Genomic DNA, 23074 nt, shown 5'->3' with positions numbered 1-23074 from the left:
ATGGTCTCCAAGCTTTTTTTGTTGTTGTTTTTTTTTTTGTTTGTTTTTTTGCCTGGTTTTAGTCAGGCTGATTTCCAACCAGCTGAATCAGCTAAGCACCAGCTTGGCCATTCAGTGAGACTAATTGAAGACCACGTGAACCAGCTAAGGACAGCAAACCAGTTTTTGGTGATTTAAGATATTATTTGTTTTGTTTTTGTTGTTTTGTTTTTTATAACTGTGATATATAAAGTGCTGCCTGGCTGCTATCTATCAAACCTTTGCTATTGTAGGACAGATCGTCATCTCACCAAATGGCTTCTTGGAATTATGTAATGCTGACTGTATTGTCTTCGGACCGTTTTTATTTCACTTTCCACACACATTTCTCTGCATTTGAGTGTTACCAGATGCTGTTTATAGTTAGTCATTCAGTGTGCGATCATACACACCCTTACAACCTGTTGTAAATAGACACATTTGTCAATTAATTGCAGTGTCTCTCTTTCCTCTCTCTGATGTCCAGAGTTGCCATGGCCACTGCGTCCTCTCAGGTCCTCATACCAGATGTCAATCTGAACGACGCCTTTGACAATTTTGCCCTCGATTTCTCCAGAGAAAAGAAAATCTTGGAAGGACTGGATTACTTGACAGGTAAACCCAGTAAAATACGTAAACCTTCTTCCGCAAGTGTTTTCTCATTGTACTAGGTCCAGCTTTAACGAAGACATGGTGTAAGGTAAGGTTAGAATTACATCAGTAGTTATTTTTTGTAGTACTGAATCAATACCTCCTGTCTTGATGGCTGCCTTCTTTTCCAGCACCCAACCCTCCCTCTATACGTGAAGAGCTTTGCACCGCATCTCATGACACAATCACAGTGCACTGGACCTCTGAAGATGAATTTAGCGTCACCTCCTACGAGCTTCAGTACACCATCTACACTGGCCAGACCAACTTCATCAGTGAGTCAAAGTACACGTCCTACACAGTCTTGTTCAGATCCACAACCATCATAAACTCTTTCCTAAGACATCACCATTTTTTCTGCATCCCTCACATCTATCCTCTATATAAAGGTTCAAATTAGAACCAAAAAGTTTTTTTTTAGCATGATGTCATATAAGAACATTTTTTAAGTGCTTTATATTCTCTAGTTCATCAAGAAGAAAAAGTTGTAGCCAGCTGAATAACTATAAACAGTGAACAATGGTTATTGCAAAGAAGGTGATTTGCTGTACCTAAGATGCTGCAAAGAATCAACAAAGCGCTTTTATTTCTAAGAGGATATGTGCAAAGTTTATATTTAGAATTTTCACATTTCACACTATAGTTAAGGATATATCCATGTAATGCATGGTAAGATCACATTTTACATAACTATAAGTTCCGCAGAATGCTTTCACTCTGACAGTGTTTTTATGTAACATGTTTGTTTGTCAGGTCTGCTTTAGAGATGGCATAATCTAACATATACTAGCTCTGTACAGTGCTCCACATGTATAGTGCAAAAATTAAGGTAGGGCACTTTTAGGTAACACCAGTCGAGCTTTTAGGGATATGTTGAGTGAAAGAGCTCAACAGTATTAGAAAGAGCAAAAGATATGTTATTCATTTCTTCAAAGCCAATTGAAGCACTCTAACATGCAAAGAAGCAGCCAGCATTTCCCTGCCTTTCTCTCACGTGCAGATCTGCCCCTCAGTTTCCATTCAACCTGCTTTGGTAAGAGAGTATATTAATTTCAGTCGCTGATAGTTCAGAGACCCAGCAACATTCACATTGCTACCGCAGGCTCCTTGGAGGATTCAAACAAACAGATGCAGAAATGGAGAGGAATGCAGACCTTTTTACAGCATTGCTCTTTGAATGTGACTGCCTAAACGGTACAATTCATAGATGTATTTGCTGTACTCCCATGAGGAGAAATGTGAGCCTTTGCTTGTGAATTTGCTCAGCCATGGGCCAAGTCAGGGAATTTGGCCCAAGCAAATGCTTTCAGCCTCCATTCAAGATCCATTAACTGTACTGCTGTGCAAAAAAAAAAAAAAAAAAACATTTACTGCTGTGCAAAGGCAAAATGTAGTAACCACACATTTAGTCAAAACTGACTTATGAACGAAATCGAATCTCTTAGACAAGTTGTTCTCAAATGGGTCTCAGGCCTTTTCTAAAAGGATAAACACTGCTAAATGCAAATAAATAAATAAAAAAAACTGTAAAATGCATAGTTAGGATAGTAAAATAGATACGCTTACAAACTTTCAAAAGAGTGGAGATACTCTTTCCATATCTTTTGTTGTTGACATTACAAATGTTGAGCGTTCTTAGATTCATCTGTCATTTGGTAATATGGATAAAACTAATACAATGTTTGGCCCAGTGTTTGTTCCATTGTGTAAGGCTGTTAAATCACACTCCTATTTTTATCTATGCAGTTTTTTTAATTGTAATTGTTCCTATTCAGCCTGTCATGTTAACCATTTTGCATATTGTTGGGAATATTTAGTTTATGGTAATATTAATAAAGTTTAGTGTTTGATTTAAGCACTTATTTTTAATAAACAATTTTGGTACTGTTTGGGTTGCCACTTCCAAAGTAGAATCTGGGTCCTGAATCAAAACCAGTTGAGAACCACTGTCTTAGACTACGATCTTTCCTTTGACTGACAGTTTTGGCTCAACTATGCTCATATTCAAAAAGAACGGTGAGTGAAAATTGCATTAACTACAAAACCCACACTAAAACAAAAAAGCTTGATTTTTCCATGTTTCATTATTGGCATAGTTATCGACCTAGTTTTGCCTTTGTTGGGCAGTGCTGATAGATGGTGTATAGGTTAAATCAAAAATAGTTTCAAGGCTGCATCTTTTAGTAGAATAATGTGTTAGCCTATTGTTTTTTTCATCGATTCCTTTTATCATTTATCATGTTTGAAGGCCAGTAAATTTGATGGCTTTATGTCCCCCTTAGCAAAACTCTATTACATTTTGCAAGACTTTAATAGCATAAGCATAATATGCAAGGGCCCTGGCTGGATAACACAAAACATCTTTTTAATAGCAGTCATTTATTGTGATGTGTCAGTTTTTTTGTTACCCAGAGTTGGGCCAGTAATATTATTCCTTTCACTGCCTTTGACATGCTGAAAAACAGACATTTAGTATGTAAAAAATCTATACATTTCCACTGTATTGCACTCAGGTCCGATATGTGTAATTACCCAACTGCCATGAAGAGAAAGCTGACTTTTGATGACCAATTAAAACGTGCCCAGAATTCAGCTGTATCAGCTAAATATCAAGCTAATAGAACAAAGTGTAGTGGCAAAAGGGACATAAAAAGTATCTTCATTTTGCCATTTGAATACTTCAATCTGGATCATTGGTTGTGTTGAAAGAAGAGCTCAGGTTTTTCTTTGGACTCTGTATATCATCAGCTCTATGAAAGCGAGGGCACTGGCCTGGCATCAGCTGTAATTACATCTGACACAAGCTAATGCTCTTTGCTCTGCTTGCATTGTGACATTGATTGATAGTGATCCTCAAGCCACTGGACTTGCATGCTAACATGCGGCAAACCGTATGCAAATGCTGCAAGTTTTCTGAATTCTCTGCAGGAGAAACTCAATGTGACATGCATACCTCTTACTCAGGGATGTAGGTTGTGACTCATGGGTAGTGTATGGAAAATGGAATAGACATGGATGTTAAGAAGCACGTAGGCATTCGCAATGGTAAAGCTGAGTTGTCGCAAACTGGAATAAGGTCATACCAGTTTTTGAAATGCAGGTATTATTCTTATCTGACTCTGTCCCCCTGCACAACCCATGTTTATTTGATAACATCTGTTCCCACAAAACTCTAGCTCAGATAATGTGCAACCTTGAAAAGCCAAACAATCTTGTAGAAAAATAAAACCTTGCAGAGAACAGTGAAAGAGAGAGCTATGTGTAACATCAATAAGTACCCTCACTAAATGCTGTCATGTTTGCTAATTAGGGATGGGAATCGTAAGGAATTTATCGCTTCTGATTCCTTTAACGATTCTTTGAGTACTTTTAAGAAAGAAATATTTGGAAATAAGAAATGCAATTCTTATTGGATTTACTACCCCCAGCAGCTTGTTACCAACTAATCAGATCATAATGGATTCTTGCAGTGTGTGTATTTTGTAAATTCATAAATTTTTGTAAAATACAGCCAATTACAACAAAACTACTTCCTACTCATTGTCCATCCAGAAATTACTCAGTCTCACAATCTTTAAGTACACATAACACTTAATGAGATAGTTCACCCATAAATTACAATTCTCTCATCATTTACTCACCCTCATGCCATCTCAGGTGTGTATGACTTTCTTTAGCAGAAGACAAAAAAAAAAAGATTTTTAGAAGAATATCTCAGCTCTGTAGGCCCAGTGCAAGTGAATGGTGACCAGACCTTTCAAGCAAAAAGCACACAAAGGCAGCATAAAAGTAGTCCATACAACTCCACTGGTTAAATCCATGTCTTCAGAAGTGATATGATCCTTTTTTTTTTTTTTACAATAAATCTCCACTTTTACTTTCATATTCTGTAATATATGGATTATTTTATGCTATTTTTCCTCAGGAGTTTATTCACATGAAAATTTCTTTATATTCTTTAGACAAAATGTACACAATTGCACGTGTCTCCTGACCACCGCACATCCATTGCTGTTGTTTCCACATTTGTCTCCTGATGATTCGCTGCGATTACATCATCTTCTAATGCTTCTTTGTGACAGCAATGTCTCAAATGTAGCGTTGCCACCTTGTGGACCCACTAATTAGTGAAAATAATTTGATGTGTATGTGGATTTTGCGTGTTCAAAGACGTGCCGTTAGAAAAATTGGTCTGTGTGCATTCAGTGCTCGAGCACTCTGCTGCTGACGAAATTTGCGTCATTTGTCCTGTACACTCCGCATTTGCGTTTGACCTAAGTATACTTTGGGCTTTATTGCTTAATTATGATGCCTTAAATAGAATGGAATGATTTACTAATTATGCACACTTTCACACTGGGTCATAGACACAATGTGCCCAGCTTGCTTCTGTGATTTATCACCACAAACTTGATGGTGATTATTTTTCTCATTTTGTAGCTGAGGTTAATTCCAAAGCACCACTATTGAGCGGATAATCCCAGAGGTCATTAAGAGTGGCCAGCCAGGCATTGATTAACTGTCATATTATGTTTACATGATGTTGTTGGCCATCATAGTCAGTGGTTCAGCCATATGCTTGCTGCTGGGTTTCTCTTGCTGTTTTCAGGGTGATATTGTCAGTGGTTACTGCCAAAGCTCAGTTACCTTAAGATATTCATAAGCTGGGCTTTGGAGAGATGCCCAAGAATGTGAATATAAAATAAAGACACTGTCCACTGTGACAAGTGACAGAGAATGTTTTAAAGAGTATGTAGAAAAATATATGTGGAATAATAATGCACAAGTGTATGCACATACATACTGCAGCATAACAACATTTATGCTTTTTAATATGTATCATATTAGCTTATGACAGCTATACACTGAAAACCACATGAAAACAAACACACACAATTGAGCAGCTCTGTTGCCGCATCAAAGGCAGGTTTGGATTCGCCAACAATCCTGGGATCAGCCCTGTTCCCATCTTGTGTTTTGGCTCTCTTTCATCTGCCTACAGACACACACACACACACACTCAGACTCACTTATGCACAGTCTAGGTTCCCTATTCACACTGCCTTCTTTTTACCCAATGACACATGCACATACCTTCATCTGCCTATCTTTGAAGTCTCTCTTTTTGTCAAACAATTCCAGATAATTTACAATATAAGCAGCATATTGTAGTCAGCTATTCTAATTCCATTCTTCAAACAACAGCATCAAACACCCCTTTGATATGGATGTGTTAAAATGACTTTATTGCTCATGAAAAAATATTAAAGAGACATGCAGATGGTGGACGTGCACTTCAGCATGGAAGCAACTGGTCAATTCTTTACAAGCTCTGTTTTTCTCATATAATGGTTATGTCACGTTATGTAATGTTTATTTGTTATGTATTTACCTATATATGTACTTGAATATATAATAAGCATTTACATTTACAAGCAGGCAATTATTTTTTTTTTTTTTTAGACATTTGGTTTCCATTTAGTCAGTTGGCAGTTGATGTCCTTGCCAAAGTGACTTTTTTGTTGGCAAAACGCTTTCCTCTTTAGTGGTTGAACAATATGTGTTTTTCAATGGCTGATGCTGATATCTAGAGAGCAGTTTGGTTAATGGCTTGTATGAATCAAAAATTAATACAAATGTATATAATATTTAAACAATATCACACAAGCTAGACATCCTTGTTGATATTTAGTACAACAAAACAACTGGGAGTGTAATATTTCTTATAAACATCTGTCCTATAAGCAAGAAGTTAATGTCAAGTAACTAAGATTTTAGACACAAATTGTCCAGTATTTTTGACTTTTTTTTCTCCACAAAAATAAAAACTATTTTTTCAATAAAATAAAGCCAAAGCTGGATCAACTGTTGTGTCGCAGATTGATACATACAGAAGAGTTCCACCGATGTGGTTTTTTGATTGCCGATGGGATGTCAATATCCAGAGAGCAGGGTGGCTGATTCAGAACATTTAATATAGTAAATAACATATAAAATGGCTAAATAAAAAAAAATTATAAACTCTTATTTAGCACTACATTTACTCAAAATACCACACAAATGTATAATATATTAGGAAGAAGGAAATCGTGAAGCGATTTTACTTCGAAGTTGCTCTCACGTGTTAGTGAGCAGCAATCTCCTGATAGCTCTCAGTTAACAAGGCTCGGATTGGTTTGTCACGGACTGACCGTCTTGTATCTTTCGTAAATCAGAGGAACTGATTTTTTTTTAACCAGGCTGACAGAACATGTGCTTCAGTTCAGAGGAAGCTTTTATGAGTGCTCGACAGGAAGAAAGAAAATGCTGGGTTTATGTGAGGTTGGTGAATTACAGAATTTAAATGAGATATCTGCCTATTTTCAGACGGTATATAAGATATACGTTTTATTGATATTTGCCTTTATATAATTAGCCAGTTAAAAGTAATAGGAAACTTTTGAGGAAAGAGAGGGAGAATGATAGGCAAGCACATTAACATTATCCTTGTGCGACCCTGCATCCATGAGTTGTATTTTGACTTCGCTATATGCAACACATAATTTAAATGAATAAAAAATGACTGAATACTGTTCAGAAGACTCATGACTGAATAGACTGTCATTTAAAGGGTTAACTTCTGCCACATCGTGTCATGTGACACAACAACATTACGTTGAAGCGCTCCTATGGACGCAGCGACAACAGAAGTGCTTCTGGTAGGAAATCTCGAATTGTTTTTATTGAAACCTGTTTGGTTGTAAAGAGGAGAGTCTCTTGTTTCATTTGCTATGCCGCATTAAAAAATCCAATAATTATTCGCGTGTCAGCGCCCTGATAAACATATGTTCATTATGTCCATACACTTTTTTTGTTAGGTGCTACTAGTTTCAAATCAAACAGGAAAATTGAAAATTCACAGAGCAGTCACGCTATGAGTTCATACCTGCCTGTCGCAGCTTTGATATGCAGGGACCATTTAAATGAGGAGTTGTTGCACGCTGGTTTGTTATTGTAGTAAAACAATGCCACATAAAAACAAAGTATACTGTGATTGATTGTTTACATGTCTCTGATGGCTCCTTCACGTGAAAGTAGGAGATTCTCTGAGCCCTTGCGGCATAAGAAATTAATCGGCCAAATGGGAAAATGTATCGGCTGATGCGATAATTTAAAAAACACCAAATAACAGCCAATTTATCGGCCTCAGCGATATATCGGTCGACCTCTAACGCATCTCAGTGCATTTATAATAAATATTGTTACTCTTGGAACACCACTTGGCCCATCAGAATCGAGGACTAGAACAATCTTTTGTATTATTAAATTCTTCATAATTATTTGGATATTATTTTATTTATAAATTGTTGATTAACATAAGTAAACTTTTGAATTCTGAACTATGAAGTTGTATTTGTACTCTTGTATGTAATGAGTGAACCTTTATTTACACACATATACTTAACACCTTTAAAATATTTAATAAAATGATCAAATGATTTACACTGGACATATGTACATAAACGTTCACATAGATACTATACATATGTAGGCGTTAGTGTGGCACACATGGTTCCTGGCAGTGTTTATGTCTCCCAAGGTTATTCTGGGTAAAGAAACTGGCTTGGGGATGGGGGCAACTCTAACTGCCTGAGGCAAACATCCTGAGTCTCTACAGGAAAACTCTCACAGAACGTGCTATATGTGCCTTCATATCAAACAGGAATAGACATGCCATGAATAATGAGCATCACATGTACCATTCCCATTTACTCATATGTAGTTATTATTGCATTTTTCTCCTTTTGTTGATGTGTGCTTGTGTAGTGCTTACTGAGAGGAATTGAAAAAGAACCTTTATTTGTCATTAATATAATGCAATCTGTCTTTCTCTATCTCTCCTGTCTTGCAGGTCTGTATAACTCTGTAGATAGCTGGATGATTGTGCCCAACATCAAGCAGAATCACTACACAGTGCATGGCCTGCAGAGCGGCACACGTTACATCTTTTTCGTCAAGGCCATCAACCAGGCAGGCAGCCGAAACAGTGAACCTGCTCGCCTCAAAACCAACAGTAAGCCAAGAAATCATGATCTTTCTAATGAAAGGACCTAGTGGTCAATCGATATGGGTTTTTCAATGCCAATATCTTGAGCAGTGTGCAATATAATGGTAAAATGTACATTTATTTTACACAATAACTTCTTGAAATGTACTCAACAATTTTTAAAAACAGAAATGTATCCTCTCAACTCAAACTATATTTTAACTGAGTTGTGAGCTTGCAGTCTAAATTGAATGTGATGAGAGAGAAAGAAAGGACGGCGTCATAAAATGACTAGTGTAGTCCAGTTTATCAGCAAACTTCTTTTTGTTTTGGAACGGACTCAAGGATAACCTAACACTTCTGTCAATAAACCAAGCGGGAACAGTTGTTGACTGATCCCAATGATATCAACATATGAACCAGTTACCTGCCACTTATAGTGAGATTGTTTTAGCACCCATAATCTGCATATTTAAAAGTGTTAAATGTGCAATCACAATGACAGTGATTAATCACTGTTGTTTGTTAGTAGACATCCCTTCTTGACTGCATTATTCAACCATATCAGCCTGCAAATAACTGTCTGCACTCCCACTGGTAGTCACTGTATAGTTGAACTCTCAAATTTGTCACATCGCCATTTGTCACTGTCAGTCATGTTGCTGGAAATCACCAACGCTCAATCTAAATTAATGTATTCTGGTTGCTTTGTTGCTGCAAATCACAGTACGCATGAATGGGATTTAAAACTGAAGTGAGTAACTTTATTGATGTTGAAATTCTGTCAAATATTCCAGCTTAAAGGGATAGTTCACCCAAAAATGAAAATTCACTTATCATTTATTCACGCTCATTCCTTCCCAGATGTGTATGAATTTCTTTCTTCTGCTGAACACAAACAAAGATATTTCAAATCTGTAGTCCTCACAATGCAAGTAAATTTGTACCAAATTTTTGAAGCTCCAAAAGGCACATAAAGGCAGCAGAAATGTAATCAATAAAACTCCAGTGGGTAAATCTTTATCCTCAGAAGTGATATGATAAATATGGGTGGAATAACAGATCAATATTTAAGTCCGTTTTTAGCCTAAATTCTCCTCCCTGCCAATAGGTGGCAGTATGCACGAAGATTGCAAATCACCAAAAATAAAAGAAAAAGAATGTGAAAGTGAACGTTGAGATTTATAATAAAAAAGGACTTAAATGTTGATATTTGTCTCACCTACACCTATCATGTCTGCTATGATGATATACTTTAGATTTAACCACTGCAGTTATGGATTACTTTTATGCTGCCTTTATGTCCTTTTAGAGCTTCACAATCTTGGTACCCATTCACTTGAATTGTGAGGACCTTCTTCTAAAAATCTTTGTTTGTGTACAGTAGAAGAAAGAAAGTCATACATACACATCGGGATGGCAGGAGGAGAATTTTCCTGTTTTGGTGAACTATCCCTTTAATATGCAGAGACACCTATAAGTAGGTTGATGTCCTCTAAAACTGTAAACACTGTGTCTCTGTGGCACTTTCAAAATATTGTTAACACCCAACTGCACACTGAACATTGGCTGAACCAATTTTGTTTTTGAGTTTTGGCCGGGACTATCTGTTTGTTTAACTGATGGCATACGGGGGAGTATTGCAGGAAAGCTTTTTGAAAACCAGTGTTTTATTTTTGCAATTCTGTTTCATGGTGCTAGTGGTTTAGAAATTACAAACTTCAGCTTCAATGCTGTGCCTACTCTCCTCAAAATAGAAATCTTAACATTGTATCATTGAATATGAATACATTAACACTTTGCATAGCTGGTTTTATTATAGTAACATTCAGCCAGCTTCTTGTCTGTTCCAGCATTACAGTGGGCTTAAAACACCAGTCATCACCTCATCAGCACACAAATCCAGAGTTCAAGTGTATATAGTGGTCGTACATCAGTTTAAAGGCCGTGTTAATGCAGCAGCTCTGTCATACTTTGCTTGCTCAATACCTTTATCGGCATTCCATCAGTGGCAGGCAGCTGAGCGTGCTAATAAAGGCATCCATTATGTGGTGTGGTGTCAGGCTTCTGGGTTGTGTAAGTGAGAGAGCGGTCTGGGAAAGCCTCGGTCCCTCACCTAAGCTGTCAGACTCCTAGCCTTCTCACAGCAAAGTATCAATCAAGAACCAGTTCACGGGTTGACAGCATTCAAATGGGTTGTTTCATCAGAGTCTCACGGCAGCCTTGTGGAGGAGTTTGAGAGTGAAATGCAGGGATGCCTGGAGAAAATGCCAAACATTCTTCTCTCGCCTTTTTATTTTTTCCTCTCAGTGACTCAGTTCCTCAAGTTTCTCATTCTTTAAGAATTGATCCAATAGTTTGTTCTGGTGCTATAATTTTATTGGACAAGAGGCGTTCACAGAGTGCTTATAGTGTAACAGCGCTGGAACTCTTCAGTCACAAATTAACTGCCCAGTTACTCATTATTCACTTCTTGTTTACGGAACTGTTGTATCTTTAATATCAAGTAACTTATATTTTGAATATCACTTACGCAATCATGTTGTTGTACTGATTATCAACATGGCTGTGATACGACTGTGCAGTGTCATGATTTCAGTTATTAACAAGAAGTTATTGGAGTAACTTATAATTTAAACCTATTATAGTTTATTGTTTATTTTTGCTCTGCCAAGAAAAATAGTTCCAATAAAGCAGAGCCATAAACAGACTTTAGCTATTTGATGTTAAGAACAACAGCACTCTTGGTTGTGCTTAAATTTGGCTAACATTGCTTAAATAGTATGCAGTACATCTGTCTGTCTCTCTCTCTCTCTCTCACACACATCCAATTTTCGGTGACTTCCTCCTTTTTCTCTGGTAACCCCCATCTGTCTAGTTTTTTTTCAAGGACTCCACTACTGAGAAGGTGTAATTGAATGTGTTGGTCAGATTTCTCTTTTTACTGTAAAATAAAAAATCAAAGAAGGAATTCAAGGCTGTATTCTAAGAGCATTGATCAGAGAGGGCATTTAAACCCTTGCAGGTCTGTGCTGAAGTTACAAAACACTGTCTCTACACACCTACACATACAGAATACACACAATATTATTTCACTGTGATTTATCCCAGCTGTGCCTTCTGCCCATGACTTCTTAAAATAGAGAATTGACATTGGACCAATTCCCTATTTAATTTTTTTCCCCCTAACACACGCATACTTGCCATGTGTACTAGACCATGAAAGTTCAAACACTTCCCCCCCATCTCAAGAGAAATGCTTCTATTTAAAGACATTTACATAATCACTTCCTGTTTGATTCAGGAATCCAGAGTGAGAGTGTGATGAAGTGTGTGCAGAGAAAAAAATTTGGGAACCACTACTGTAAGGGCATGTTGAAGAAAAGCATGGTCTCCTGGAAAACACAATGAATAAATCAGCATGGAATGTAGTGGAGAAGTGTGTCTATGCAGTGCATTCAATGCTGCCACCATTCCTCCGACCCCTACTCCATCGACAGGGTCTGTGAGCATGTGCCTTAAAAGCATCCAGGCTTGCAGTGAAAGAAACGGGAAGACATCAAATGGATCTTTGCAGGATGTGCTGAAATCAAAATTTGGTTTCTTCAGCTGAACTTTGGGGGAGATAATATGTTCAAGAGGCATTGCTATGATCCATAATACAGGCAGCAGCAGGGTTCTGAACACAAGCTGAAGTCTAGACACTGTGTCCTACCGATCAAGCCAAATCACTGTCTTTTATTCTCACTGATCTATCTTTTATTGCTCAGCTGGAACTTCTTTCTTCTTTTCTGCTGTCTTCTGATTTAGTGCCTTGTTAAAATTGGTAAATTATATCATCGTATACATGATCATTTAATATATTGTTCTTGATTTGAGGGAATTTGTCTTCTAGCTATTTTGATTTAATCGTCTGCTACCTTTTCAGGCATTGTCTAGTTCACAGTGGCCTATAATATTAATCAAATCGCTGTAATAACATCTTGCTTGGTGGTGTTTTTGTATTCTTCAACAAAACAAAAACAATTTGAAAAGACTGAAACACAACTTGGGCTTTTTGGGTATGCCAGCTTTTCTAGTCTGCATTAAAAAAAACACAAATATATTTGTTGATCATACAGTGACCCCAAAAAAGTATTTGGATGTGGGTCAGTTAATGTGGAATCAGACTGAATTTAAAAGTGTGTTGCTGCACTGACTGAGACTTTGTTCATATTTTGTTTGTGTGGTTTGGGACTTAAAATAAGGTATTTTCCTTATTGTATGTAGATTCTAACATTTTAATATTTGTTTATTATTTCCAGGACAAATAAAAAAACAAAAAGTATTATCTGGGAAGCCATGTTTAGGGTATGATATTTCAGGAAGGTTGATCTATGAGAATCTTGAAAAGATGTGTAATTTTTTTATTTTATTTAACCTTTGTTTAACCAGGAAGTCCCTTGAGACTAAAGTCTCTTTTTCGAGGGAGACCTGGCCAAGACGGCACACCAGTTACAATTTAAATACAAAATACAACATGGTCAACAAACAAACAAGCATCACACATAGAAAGGAACAGGTCACATATGGCAGTTACATTTTTGAGTTATATGGCATTTTAACATGGTCTTAAAATCATTTAATGGGACTAGATCAGTTAGATGTAGCAAATTTTGCAAGTTATTCCAAGACCATGGCGCAAAGTAAGAGAAGGCTTTTTTCCCCAGCTCAGTAAAAACCCTTGGAACCTGGTAAGAAAGCCACCTCGTGGATCGGAGATGAAAACTGCTGGAATTTTTCATCAGGAGATTACATAGATATCCCGGCAATTTACCCAACATGGCCTTGTATAGGAAAATATGCAAATGAAGTTGTCTACGTAGACTTAATGACGACCAGCCTACCAGTTCATACAGCGTACAATGATGAGTACGGAAACCAGAGTTAGTTAAAAAACGTAGAGCACTATGATACACAGAATCTAAAGCGTGGAGAGTATTAGAGGCAGTATGCATGTAGACAACATCACCATAGTCCAAAACACTTAAAAAGGTAGCCTGCACAAGTTTTTTTTCTAGCTAACAGATTAAAACAAGCCTTATTCCTAAAGTAAAACCCCAGCCTTAGTTTCAGCTTTTTTACAAGCTTTTCAACATGAACTTTAAAAGAAAGTTTGTTGTCCAGCCAAAAACCTAAATACTTATATGATGAGACATTTTCAATTAAGTCCCCAGTTAGTGTATTAATATTTATATTATCTTGGGATTGGGAACGAGCCCTTGAAAACGTCATAGATTTGGTTTTCTTAGTATTTAGCACTAACTTGAGGCCATGTAATGAAGTTTGTAGCTGTTGGAAGGCTAACTGAAGGTAATTTATAGCTTGGTTCAGTGAAGGGGCAACTGAATATATCACAGTATCATCTGCATAAAGGTGTAGTTTAGCAGTTTGCACATCCTTTCCAATATTATTTATGAATATAGAAAATAAAATAGGAGCTAAAATCGAGCCTTGAGGAACACCCTTAGAAATCTCTAAAAAGTCTGATTTAAGACCATCTATAGAAACACATTGTGTTCGTTCTGTAAGATAGTTTTTGAACCAATTGATAGCTGTGTTTCCCAATCCAATGTTACTTAGTCTATTTAGCAATAGCTCATGGTCAACAGAGTCAAAAGCTTTGGACAGATCCACAAATAAGGCAGCGCAGTGTTGTTTTTTATCCAAGGCATTTATAATGTCATTTAATAGCAACAAAGTTGCTGTAACTGCTGTGTCCAGCTCTAAAGCCTGACTGAACATCAGTTAAAATGTTGTGCTCTGCCAAGTATTCTTTTAATTGACAGTTTACTTGAGATTCCAAAATTTTTGCAAGAATGGAGAGTTTGGAAATTGGCCTATAATTGTGAAGATCTGAGGGATCGCCACCCTTTAGCAAAGGAAGCACATAGGCTGCTTTCCATAATTTGGGAATTGAACTTGTCTGCAAACTACAATTAAAAAGGTATGCTATAGGCTTAGCTATAAGTTCAGCTGCAACCTTCAGCAAGAAAGGTTCTAGATTGTCTGGTCCTGCTGATTTTTTTTGGTCAATAGCTTTAAGAGCAATACAGACATCTTCTTTTAAAATGGGTCTAAAAACAAAAGTTTCCAATGGTGCTTCAGTGCTAGAGTCAGAGCAATGATGACTTGATTTAGATTCATTGAAAATACAGCCAGCTGATACAAAGTGATTGTTAAACTGTCCAATTATATCAATTTTGTTTTTAATTTCAACTGAATTTACAAAAATGTGTTTCGGGAGACCTGAAGAAGAATTTGAACCAGACAAAGATTTAATTTGCTTCCAGAATTTAGAGGGGTTGTTAAGATTTTCAGACACATTTTTTAGATAGTAATCTGATTTTGCTTTTCTGGTCATGCTTGTGCATTTATTTCTTAAAATTCTGAAGGCAGTCCAGTCAGCAGTAGAATTTGTGGCTTGAGCTTTGCCCCATGCAACATTTCTTTCTCTGATCATAAAACTTAACTCTTCAGTAAACCATGGGTTATTCCTCCCGCTAATCCTATATTTCTTTAAAGGAGCATGCTTATTACAAATAGCTGAAAAGGCATTGTGAAAATATTCCCAGGCATGTTCCACATCAGGTATCAAACAGACAGTCTCTAAGTTACAGTTTGACAAATCATGAATAAAAGCCTGTTCATTTAAACGTTTAAAACACCTTTTAAAAACATAACGAGGTTTATGTTTAGGTAGTTTTGTATCTCTTATACAAGCAATCGCACAGTGATCACTGACATCATTGCAAAAAACAGCAGTCGATGTGTATTTATGTGGTCTGTTTGTAAAAATGACATCCAACAGTGTTGATTTGCTATGATTTTTCGAGTTTATACGAGTTGGAGTGTCAATAAGTTGAGTGAGATTCAGAGAGTCAGCTAGGTCTTTAATATTCTCAGAGACAGGGGAAAGCCAATCCCAGTTTAAGTCACCCATTAGAATTAATTCGGAATCATTTAGGTTGAGTAGTATATCATAAAAAGAGGAAATAGTTTCTTTTGTGGCAGAGGGTGGCCTGTAACAGCCAACAACAGTAAGGTGTGTGTCCTTGTATAAATTTACTTTCAATGCCAGTAGATCAAATTGTTTGACTCTTCTTACTGACAATGTCACTGAGCTTAAAAATTTAGATTTAACATATATAGCAACTCCGCCCCCTTACCTGAACGATCAGCTCTGAAAATATTATAGCCATCAATAGCAATCATATTATCTGTTATTGTAGATTTTAACCAGGTTTCTGATAAGACCATGATGTCCATATCCGTTACATCAACCCACAGTCTTAATATGTCCATTTTTGGAAGGAGACTTCTAACATTAAAATGCATAATTCCAAGTCCGTAGAAGTCTATATATACCATATATTCCCAAGCAAAATGAAAAGTTTGCACCAGACTGTCTTCATATGAATGTTTGTTCTAGTTTGAGTCAGTGCAGCAACAGCCTTACCTAAATTGACACGGAATGACCCTTAAGCCAAATATTCATGCAGAACATTTGACAAAAAGTTGTGTATTTTTGGTTGATAAACACGAGGCCTACATTTTAGTGTCCACATAATTTCTGGTGTCACTGTATGTGGTGACTTGACACTTATCCAGTGGTAATGGGACATTTAGATAGAACATTTATTCTTGGAGTTTCCAAGGGTCAGTTTTAGGTATATTTTTATTGTCACTCATTTAATGCAGCAGCTCTGTCATACTCTGCTTGCTCAATACCTTTATCAGCATTCCATCAGTGGCAGGCAGCTGAGCGTGCTAATAAAGGCATCCATTATGTGGTGTGGTGTCAGGCTGCTGGGTTGCGTGTAAGTGAAAGAGAGGTCTGGGAAAGCCTCGGTCCCTCACCTAAGCTGTCAGACTCCTAGCCTTCTCACAGCAAAGTATCAATTAAGAACCAGTTCACGGGTTGACAGCATTCAAATGGGTTGTTTCATCAGAGTCTCACGGCAGCCTTGTGGAGGAGTTTGAGAGTGAAATGCAGGGATGCCTGGAGAAAATGCCAAACATTCTTCTCTTGCCTTTTTATTTTTTCCTCTCAGTGACTCAGTTCCTCAAGTTTCTCATCCTGTAAGAATTTATCCAATAGTTCGCTCTGGTGCTCTAATTTGATTGGACAAGAGGCGTTCCAAGAGTGCTTAAAGTGTAACAGCGCTGGAACTCTTCAGTAACAAATTAACTGCCCAGTTACTCATTATTCACTTCTTGTTTACGGAACTGTTGTATCTTGTGGCGATACGGAAAAAAATCCATGCTGTCTCTTTCACTTTTCCAAATGGGCAGAAACCAATGAGGAAGTAAGAAGGAAATAATATACAAGAGAGAGAGAGAGAAGCAGAAGGGAAGAAAAGAAAATTAAAACTCATAGGATAACTAAGAGGGTCACATGCTACCTGAAGGCCGGGCGCTGCCATTTGTTCCTGGATTTTCTGTGTGCGCTGACCAGGTGCAATCGCCAAGTGATGGAGAAATTGAGTTCTGCACAGTTTGCCTGCCTGGTGCAACATAACTCCAGCCTGTCTCACCTGCCACAGGTATTAGCATTGTCCATCATCTTTTAACCCCACGCAAAGACTAAACTTATTTTTCCAGGCTCTGAATGTTCAGTGGTGGGTCCGCTACGTAGCCTGCTTCATGCAGTCAACACACACACACACACAAATACACACTCACTACCCACGCACGCACGCACACACAAACGTATTGTGAATCAAACGAAAGTCTGAACTGAATTTTAAGCCACAATCTGCTTGATACTGTTTGTGTATTCATTATTTTTTGTTTTTGTCATTTTATGGAAAAAGAGAGAGAACAAAATACATGCTGTTTGAAAAGTGAACATTCAGTAACCGCTTTTTTATGTTTTCTTAAATAACGTGTTTTCTTAGTTTATTTACCTGAAAACCTTCAATTTGTGAGTGTAAATTTAAGTCCAGATTCTATGTGCTATTGTGGTTATTTGACAGCATTCATTTTGTGTATCGGTGGTTTGAGCTATTTACCAGGAAATTTGAAATTGATTTATTTTTTGACAAGTAAAAACTTGTCTGGTGCCCAAACAATTTGACACAAGTTACCAGTTATTCATTCTTTGAATTTGTTTGGGACAGCCACCGTTACAATCGTTAATATCAAGTAACTTATATTTTGAATATCACTTACGCAATCATGTTGTTGTACTGATTATCAACATGGCTGTGATACGACTGTGCAGTGTCATGATTTCAGTTATTAACAAGAAGTTATTGGAGTAACTTATAATTTAAACCTATTATAGTTTATTGTTTATTTTTGCTCTGCCAAGAAAAATAGTTCCAATAAAGCAGAGCCATAAACAGACTTTAGCTATTTGATGTTAAGAACAACAGCACTCTTGGTTGTGCTTAAATTTGGCTAACATTGCTTAAATAGTATGCAGTACATCTGTGTCTCTCTCTCTCTCTCTCTCTCTCTCTCTGTCTCACACACATCCAATTTTCAGTGACTTCATCCTTTTTCTCTGGTAACCCCCATCTGTCTACACACCTACACATACAGAATACACACAATGTTATTTCACTGTGATTTATCCCAGCTGTGCATTCTGCCCATGACTTCCTAAAACAGAGAATTGACATTGGACCAATTCCCTATTTAATTTTTTTTCCCCCTAACACACGCATACTTGCCATGTGTACTCGACCATGAAAGTTCAAACACTTCCCCCCCATCTCAAGAGAAATGCTTCTATTTAAAGACATTTACATAATCACTTCCTGTTTGATTCAGGAATCCAGAGTGAGAGTGTGATGAAGTGTGTGCAGAGAAAAAAATTTGGGAACCACTACTGTAAGGGCATGTTGAAGAAAAGCATGGTCTCCTGGAAAACACAATGAATAAATCAGCATGGAATGTAGTGGAGAAGTGTGTCTATGCAGTGCATTCAATGCTGCCACCATTCCTCCGACCCCTACTCCATCGACAGGGTCTGTGAGCATGTGCCTTAAAAGCATCCAGGCTTGCAGTGAAAGAAACGGGAAGACATCAAATGGCTCTTTGCAGGATGTGCTGAAATCAAAGTTTGGTTTCTTCAGCTGAACTTTGGGGAGATAATATGTTCAAGAGGCATTGCTATGATCCATAATACAGGCAGCAGCAGGGTTCTGAACACAAGCTGAAGTCTAGACACTGTGTCCTACCGATCAAGCCAAATCACTGTCTTTTATTCTCACTGATCTATCTTTTATTGCTCAGCTGGAACTTCTTTCTTCTTTTCTGCTGTCTTCTGATTTAGTGCCTTGTTAAAATTGGTAAATTATATCATCGTATACATGATCATTTAATATATTGTTCTTGATTTGAGGGAATTTGTCTTCTAGCTATTTTGATTTAATCGTCTGCTACCTTTTCAGGCTTTGTCTAGTTCACAGTGGCCTGTAATATTAATCAAATCGCTGTAATAACATCTTGCTTGGTGATGTTTTTGTATTCTTCAACAAAACAAAAACAATTTGAAAAGACTGAAACACAACTTGGGATTTTTGGGTATGCCAGCTTTTCTAGTCTGCATTAAAAAAAAACACAAATATATTTGTTGATCATACAGTGACCCCAAAAAAGTATTTGGATGTGGGTCAGTTAATGTGGAATCAGACTGAATTTAAAAGTGTGTTGCTGCACTGACTGAGACTTTGTTCATATTTTGTTTGTGTGGTTTGGGACTTAAAATAAGGTATTTTCCTTATTGTATGTAGATTCTAACATTTTAATATTTGTTTATTATTTCCAGGACAAATAAAAAACAAAAAGTATTATCTGGGAAGCCATGTTTAGGGTATGATATTTCAGGAAGGTTGATCTATGAGAATCTTGAAAAGATGTGTATTTTTTTTATTTTATTTAACCTTTGTTTAACCAGGAAGTCCCTTGAGATTAAAGTCTCTTTTCGAGGGAGACCTGGCCAAGACGGCACACCAGTTACAATTTAAATACAAAATACAACATGGTCAACAAACAAACAAGCATCACACATAGAAAGGAACAGGTCACATATGGCAGTTACATTTTTGAGTTATATGGCATTTTAACATGGTCTTAAAATCATTTAATGGGACTAGATCAGTTAGATGTAGCAAATTTTGCAAGTTATTCCAAGGCCATGGCGTAAAGTAAGAGAAGGCTTTTTTCCCCAGCTCAGTAAAAACCCTTGGAACCTGGTAAGAAAGCCACCTCGTGGATCGGAGATGAAAACTGCTGGAATTTTTCATCAGGAGATTACATAGATATCCCGGCAATTTACCCAACATGGCCTTGTATAGGAAAATATGCAAATGAAGTTGTCTACGTAGACTTAATGACGACCAGCCTACCAGTTCATACAGCGTACAATGATGAGTACGGAAACCAGAGTTAGTTAAAAAATGTAGAGCACTATGATACACAGAATCTAAAGCGTGGAGAGTATTAGAGGCAGTATGCATGTAGACAACATCACCATAGTCCAAAACACTTAAAAAAGTAGCCTGCACGAGTTTTTTTTTCTAGCTAACAGATTAAAACAAGCCTTATTCCTAAAGTAAAACCCCAGCCTTAGTTTCAGCTTTTTTACAAGCTTTTCAACATGAACTTTAAAAGAAAGTTTGTTGTCCAGCCAAAAACCTAAATACTTATATGATGAGACATTTTCAATTAAGTCCCCAGCTAGTGTATTAATATTTATATTATCTTGGGATTGGGAACGAGCCCTTGAAAACGTCATAGATTTGGTTTTCTTAGTATTTAGCACTAACTTGAGGCCATGTAATGAAGTTTGTAGCTGTTGGAAGGCTAACTGAAGGTAATTTATAGCTTGGTTCAGTGAAGGGGCAACTGAATATATCACAGTATCATCTGCATAAAGGTGTAGTTTAGCAGTTTGCACATCCTTTCCAATATTATTTATGAATATAGAAAATAAAATAGGAGCTAAAATCGAGCCTTGAGGAACACCCTTAGAAATCTCTAAAAAGTCTGATTTAAGACCATCTATAGAAACACATTGTGTTCGTTCTGTAAGATAGTTTTTGAACCAATTGATAGCTGTGTTTCCCAATCCAATGTTACTTAGTCTATTTAGCAATAGCTCATGGTCAACAGAGTCAAAAGCTTTGGACAGATCCACAAATAAGGCAGCGCAGTGTTGTTTTTTATCCAAGGCATTTATAATGTCATTTAATAGCAACAAAGTTGCTGTAACTGCTGTGTCCAGCTCTAAAGCCTGACTGAACATCAGTTAAAATGTTGTGCTCTGCCAAGTATTCTTTTAATTGACAGTTTACTTGAGATTCCAAAATTTTTGTATATTCAGTTTACTTGAGATTCCAAAATTTTTGCAAGAATGGAGAGTTTGGAAATTGGCCTATAATTGTGAAGATCTGAGGGATCGCCACCCTTTAGCAAAGGAAGCACATAGGCTGCTTTCCATAATTTGGGAATTGAACTTGTCTGCAAACTACAATTAAAAAGGTATGCTATAGGCTTAGCTATAAGTTCAGCTGCAACCTTCAGCAAGAAAGGTTCTAGATTGTCTGGTCCTGCTGATTTTTTTTGGTCAATAGCTTTAAGAGCAATACAGACATCTTCTTTTAAAATGGGTCTAAAAACAAAAGTTTCCAATGGTGCTTCAGTGCTAGAGTCAGAGCAATGATGACTTGATTTAGATTCATTGAAAATACAGCCAGCTGATACAAAGTGATTGTTAAACTGTCCAATTATATCAATTTTGTTTTTAATTTCAACTGAATTTACAAAAATGTATTTCGGGAGACCTGAAGAAGAATTTGAACCAGACAAAGATTTAATTTGCTTCCAGAATTTAGAGGGGTTGTTAAGATTTTCAGACACATTTTTTAGATAGTAATCTGATTTTGCTTTTCTGGTCATGCTTGTGCATTTATTTCTTAAAATTCTGAAGGCAGTCCAGTCAGCAGTAGAATTTGTGGCTTGAGCTTTGCCCCATGCAACATTTCTTTCTCTGATCATAAAACTTCACTCTTCAGTAAACCATGGGTTATTCCTCCCGCTAATCCTATATTTCTTTAAAGGAGCATGCTTATTACAAATAGCTGAAAAGGCATTGTGAAAATATTCCCAGGCATGTTCCACATCAGGTATCAAACAGACAGTCTCTAAGTTACAGTTTGACAAATCATGAATAAAAGCCTGTTCATTTAAACGTTTAAAACACCTTTTAAAAACATAACGAGGTTTATGTTTAGGTAGTTTTGTATCTCTTATACAAGCAATCGCACAGTGATCACTGACATCATTGCAAAAAACAGCAGTCGATGTGTATTTATGTGGTCTGTTTGTAAAAATGACATCCAACAGTGTTGATTTGCTATGATTTTTCGAGTTTATACGAGTTGGAGTGTCAATAAGTTGAGTGAGATTCAGAGAGTCAGCTAGGTCTTTAATATTCTCAGAGACAGGGGAAAGCCAATCCCAGTTTAAGTCACCCATTAGAATTAATTCGGAATCATTTAGGTTGAGTAGTATATCATAAAAAGAGGAAATAGTTTCTTTTGTGGCAGAGGGTGGCCTGTAACAGCCAACAACAGTAAGGTGTGTGTCCTTGTATAAATTTACTTTCAATGCCAGTAGATCAAATTGTTTGACTCTTCTTACTGACAATGTCACTGAGCTTAAAAATTTAGATTTAACATATATAGCAACTCCGCCCCCTTACCTGAACGATCAGCTCTGAAAATATTATAGCCATCAATAGCAATCATATTATCTGTTATTGTAGATTTTAACCAGGTTTCTGATAAGACCATGATGTCCATATCCGTTACATCAACCCACAGTCTTAATATGTCCATTTTTGGAAGGAGACTTCTAACATTAAAATGCATAATTCCAAGTCCGTAGAAGTCTATATATACCATATATTCCCAAGCAAAATGAAAAGTTTGCACCAGACTGTCTTCATATGAATGTTTGTTCTAGTTTGAGTCAGTGCAGCAACAGCCTTACCTAAATTGACACGGAATGACCCTTAAGCCAAATATTCATGCAGAACATTTGACAAAAAGTTGTGTATTTTTGGTTGATAAACACGAGGCCTACATTTTAGTGTCCACATAATTTCTGGTGTCACTGTATGTGGTGACTTGACACTTATCCAGTGGTAATGGGACATTTAGATAGAACATTTATTCTTGGAGTTTCCAAGGGTCAGTTTTAGGTATATTTTTATTGTCACCCATTTAATGCAGCAGCTCTGTCATACTTTGCTTGCTCAATACCTTTATCAGCATTCCATCAGTGGCAGGCAGCTGAGCGTGCTAATAAAGGCATCCATTATGT

At 36.9% G+C, this 23074-nt stretch overlaps 1 protein-coding gene across 6 annotated transcripts in view; it reads left to right on the top strand.

The window, feature by feature from the left end:
- LOC127659835 (probable E3 ubiquitin-protein ligase MID2) overlaps positions 1-23074 on the top strand; it is a 185761-nt gene that overhangs the window by 149568 nt on the left and 13119 nt on the right. For all 6 annotated transcript variants that reach the window (XM_052149784.1, XM_052149785.1, XM_052149783.1 and 3 more), the window contains 3 exons: positions 506-633; positions 801-944; positions 8561-8722. In XM_052149784.1, the coding sequence (XP_052005744.1) occupies positions 506-633; positions 801-944; positions 8561-8722 (434 nt within the window). The remainder of the gene's footprint in view (positions 1-505; positions 634-800; positions 945-8560; positions 8723-23074) is intronic.

Source organism: Xyrauchen texanus, chromosome 19 (genome assembly GCF_025860055.1).
Source record: "Xyrauchen texanus isolate HMW12.3.18 chromosome 19, RBS_HiC_50CHRs, whole genome shotgun sequence".
Lineage (NCBI taxonomy): Eukaryota > Metazoa > Chordata > Actinopteri > Cypriniformes > Catostomidae > Xyrauchen > Xyrauchen texanus.
The sequence above is the reverse complement of the archived record's forward strand: the minus strand, read 5'-3'. Positions and strand labels throughout refer to the sequence as shown.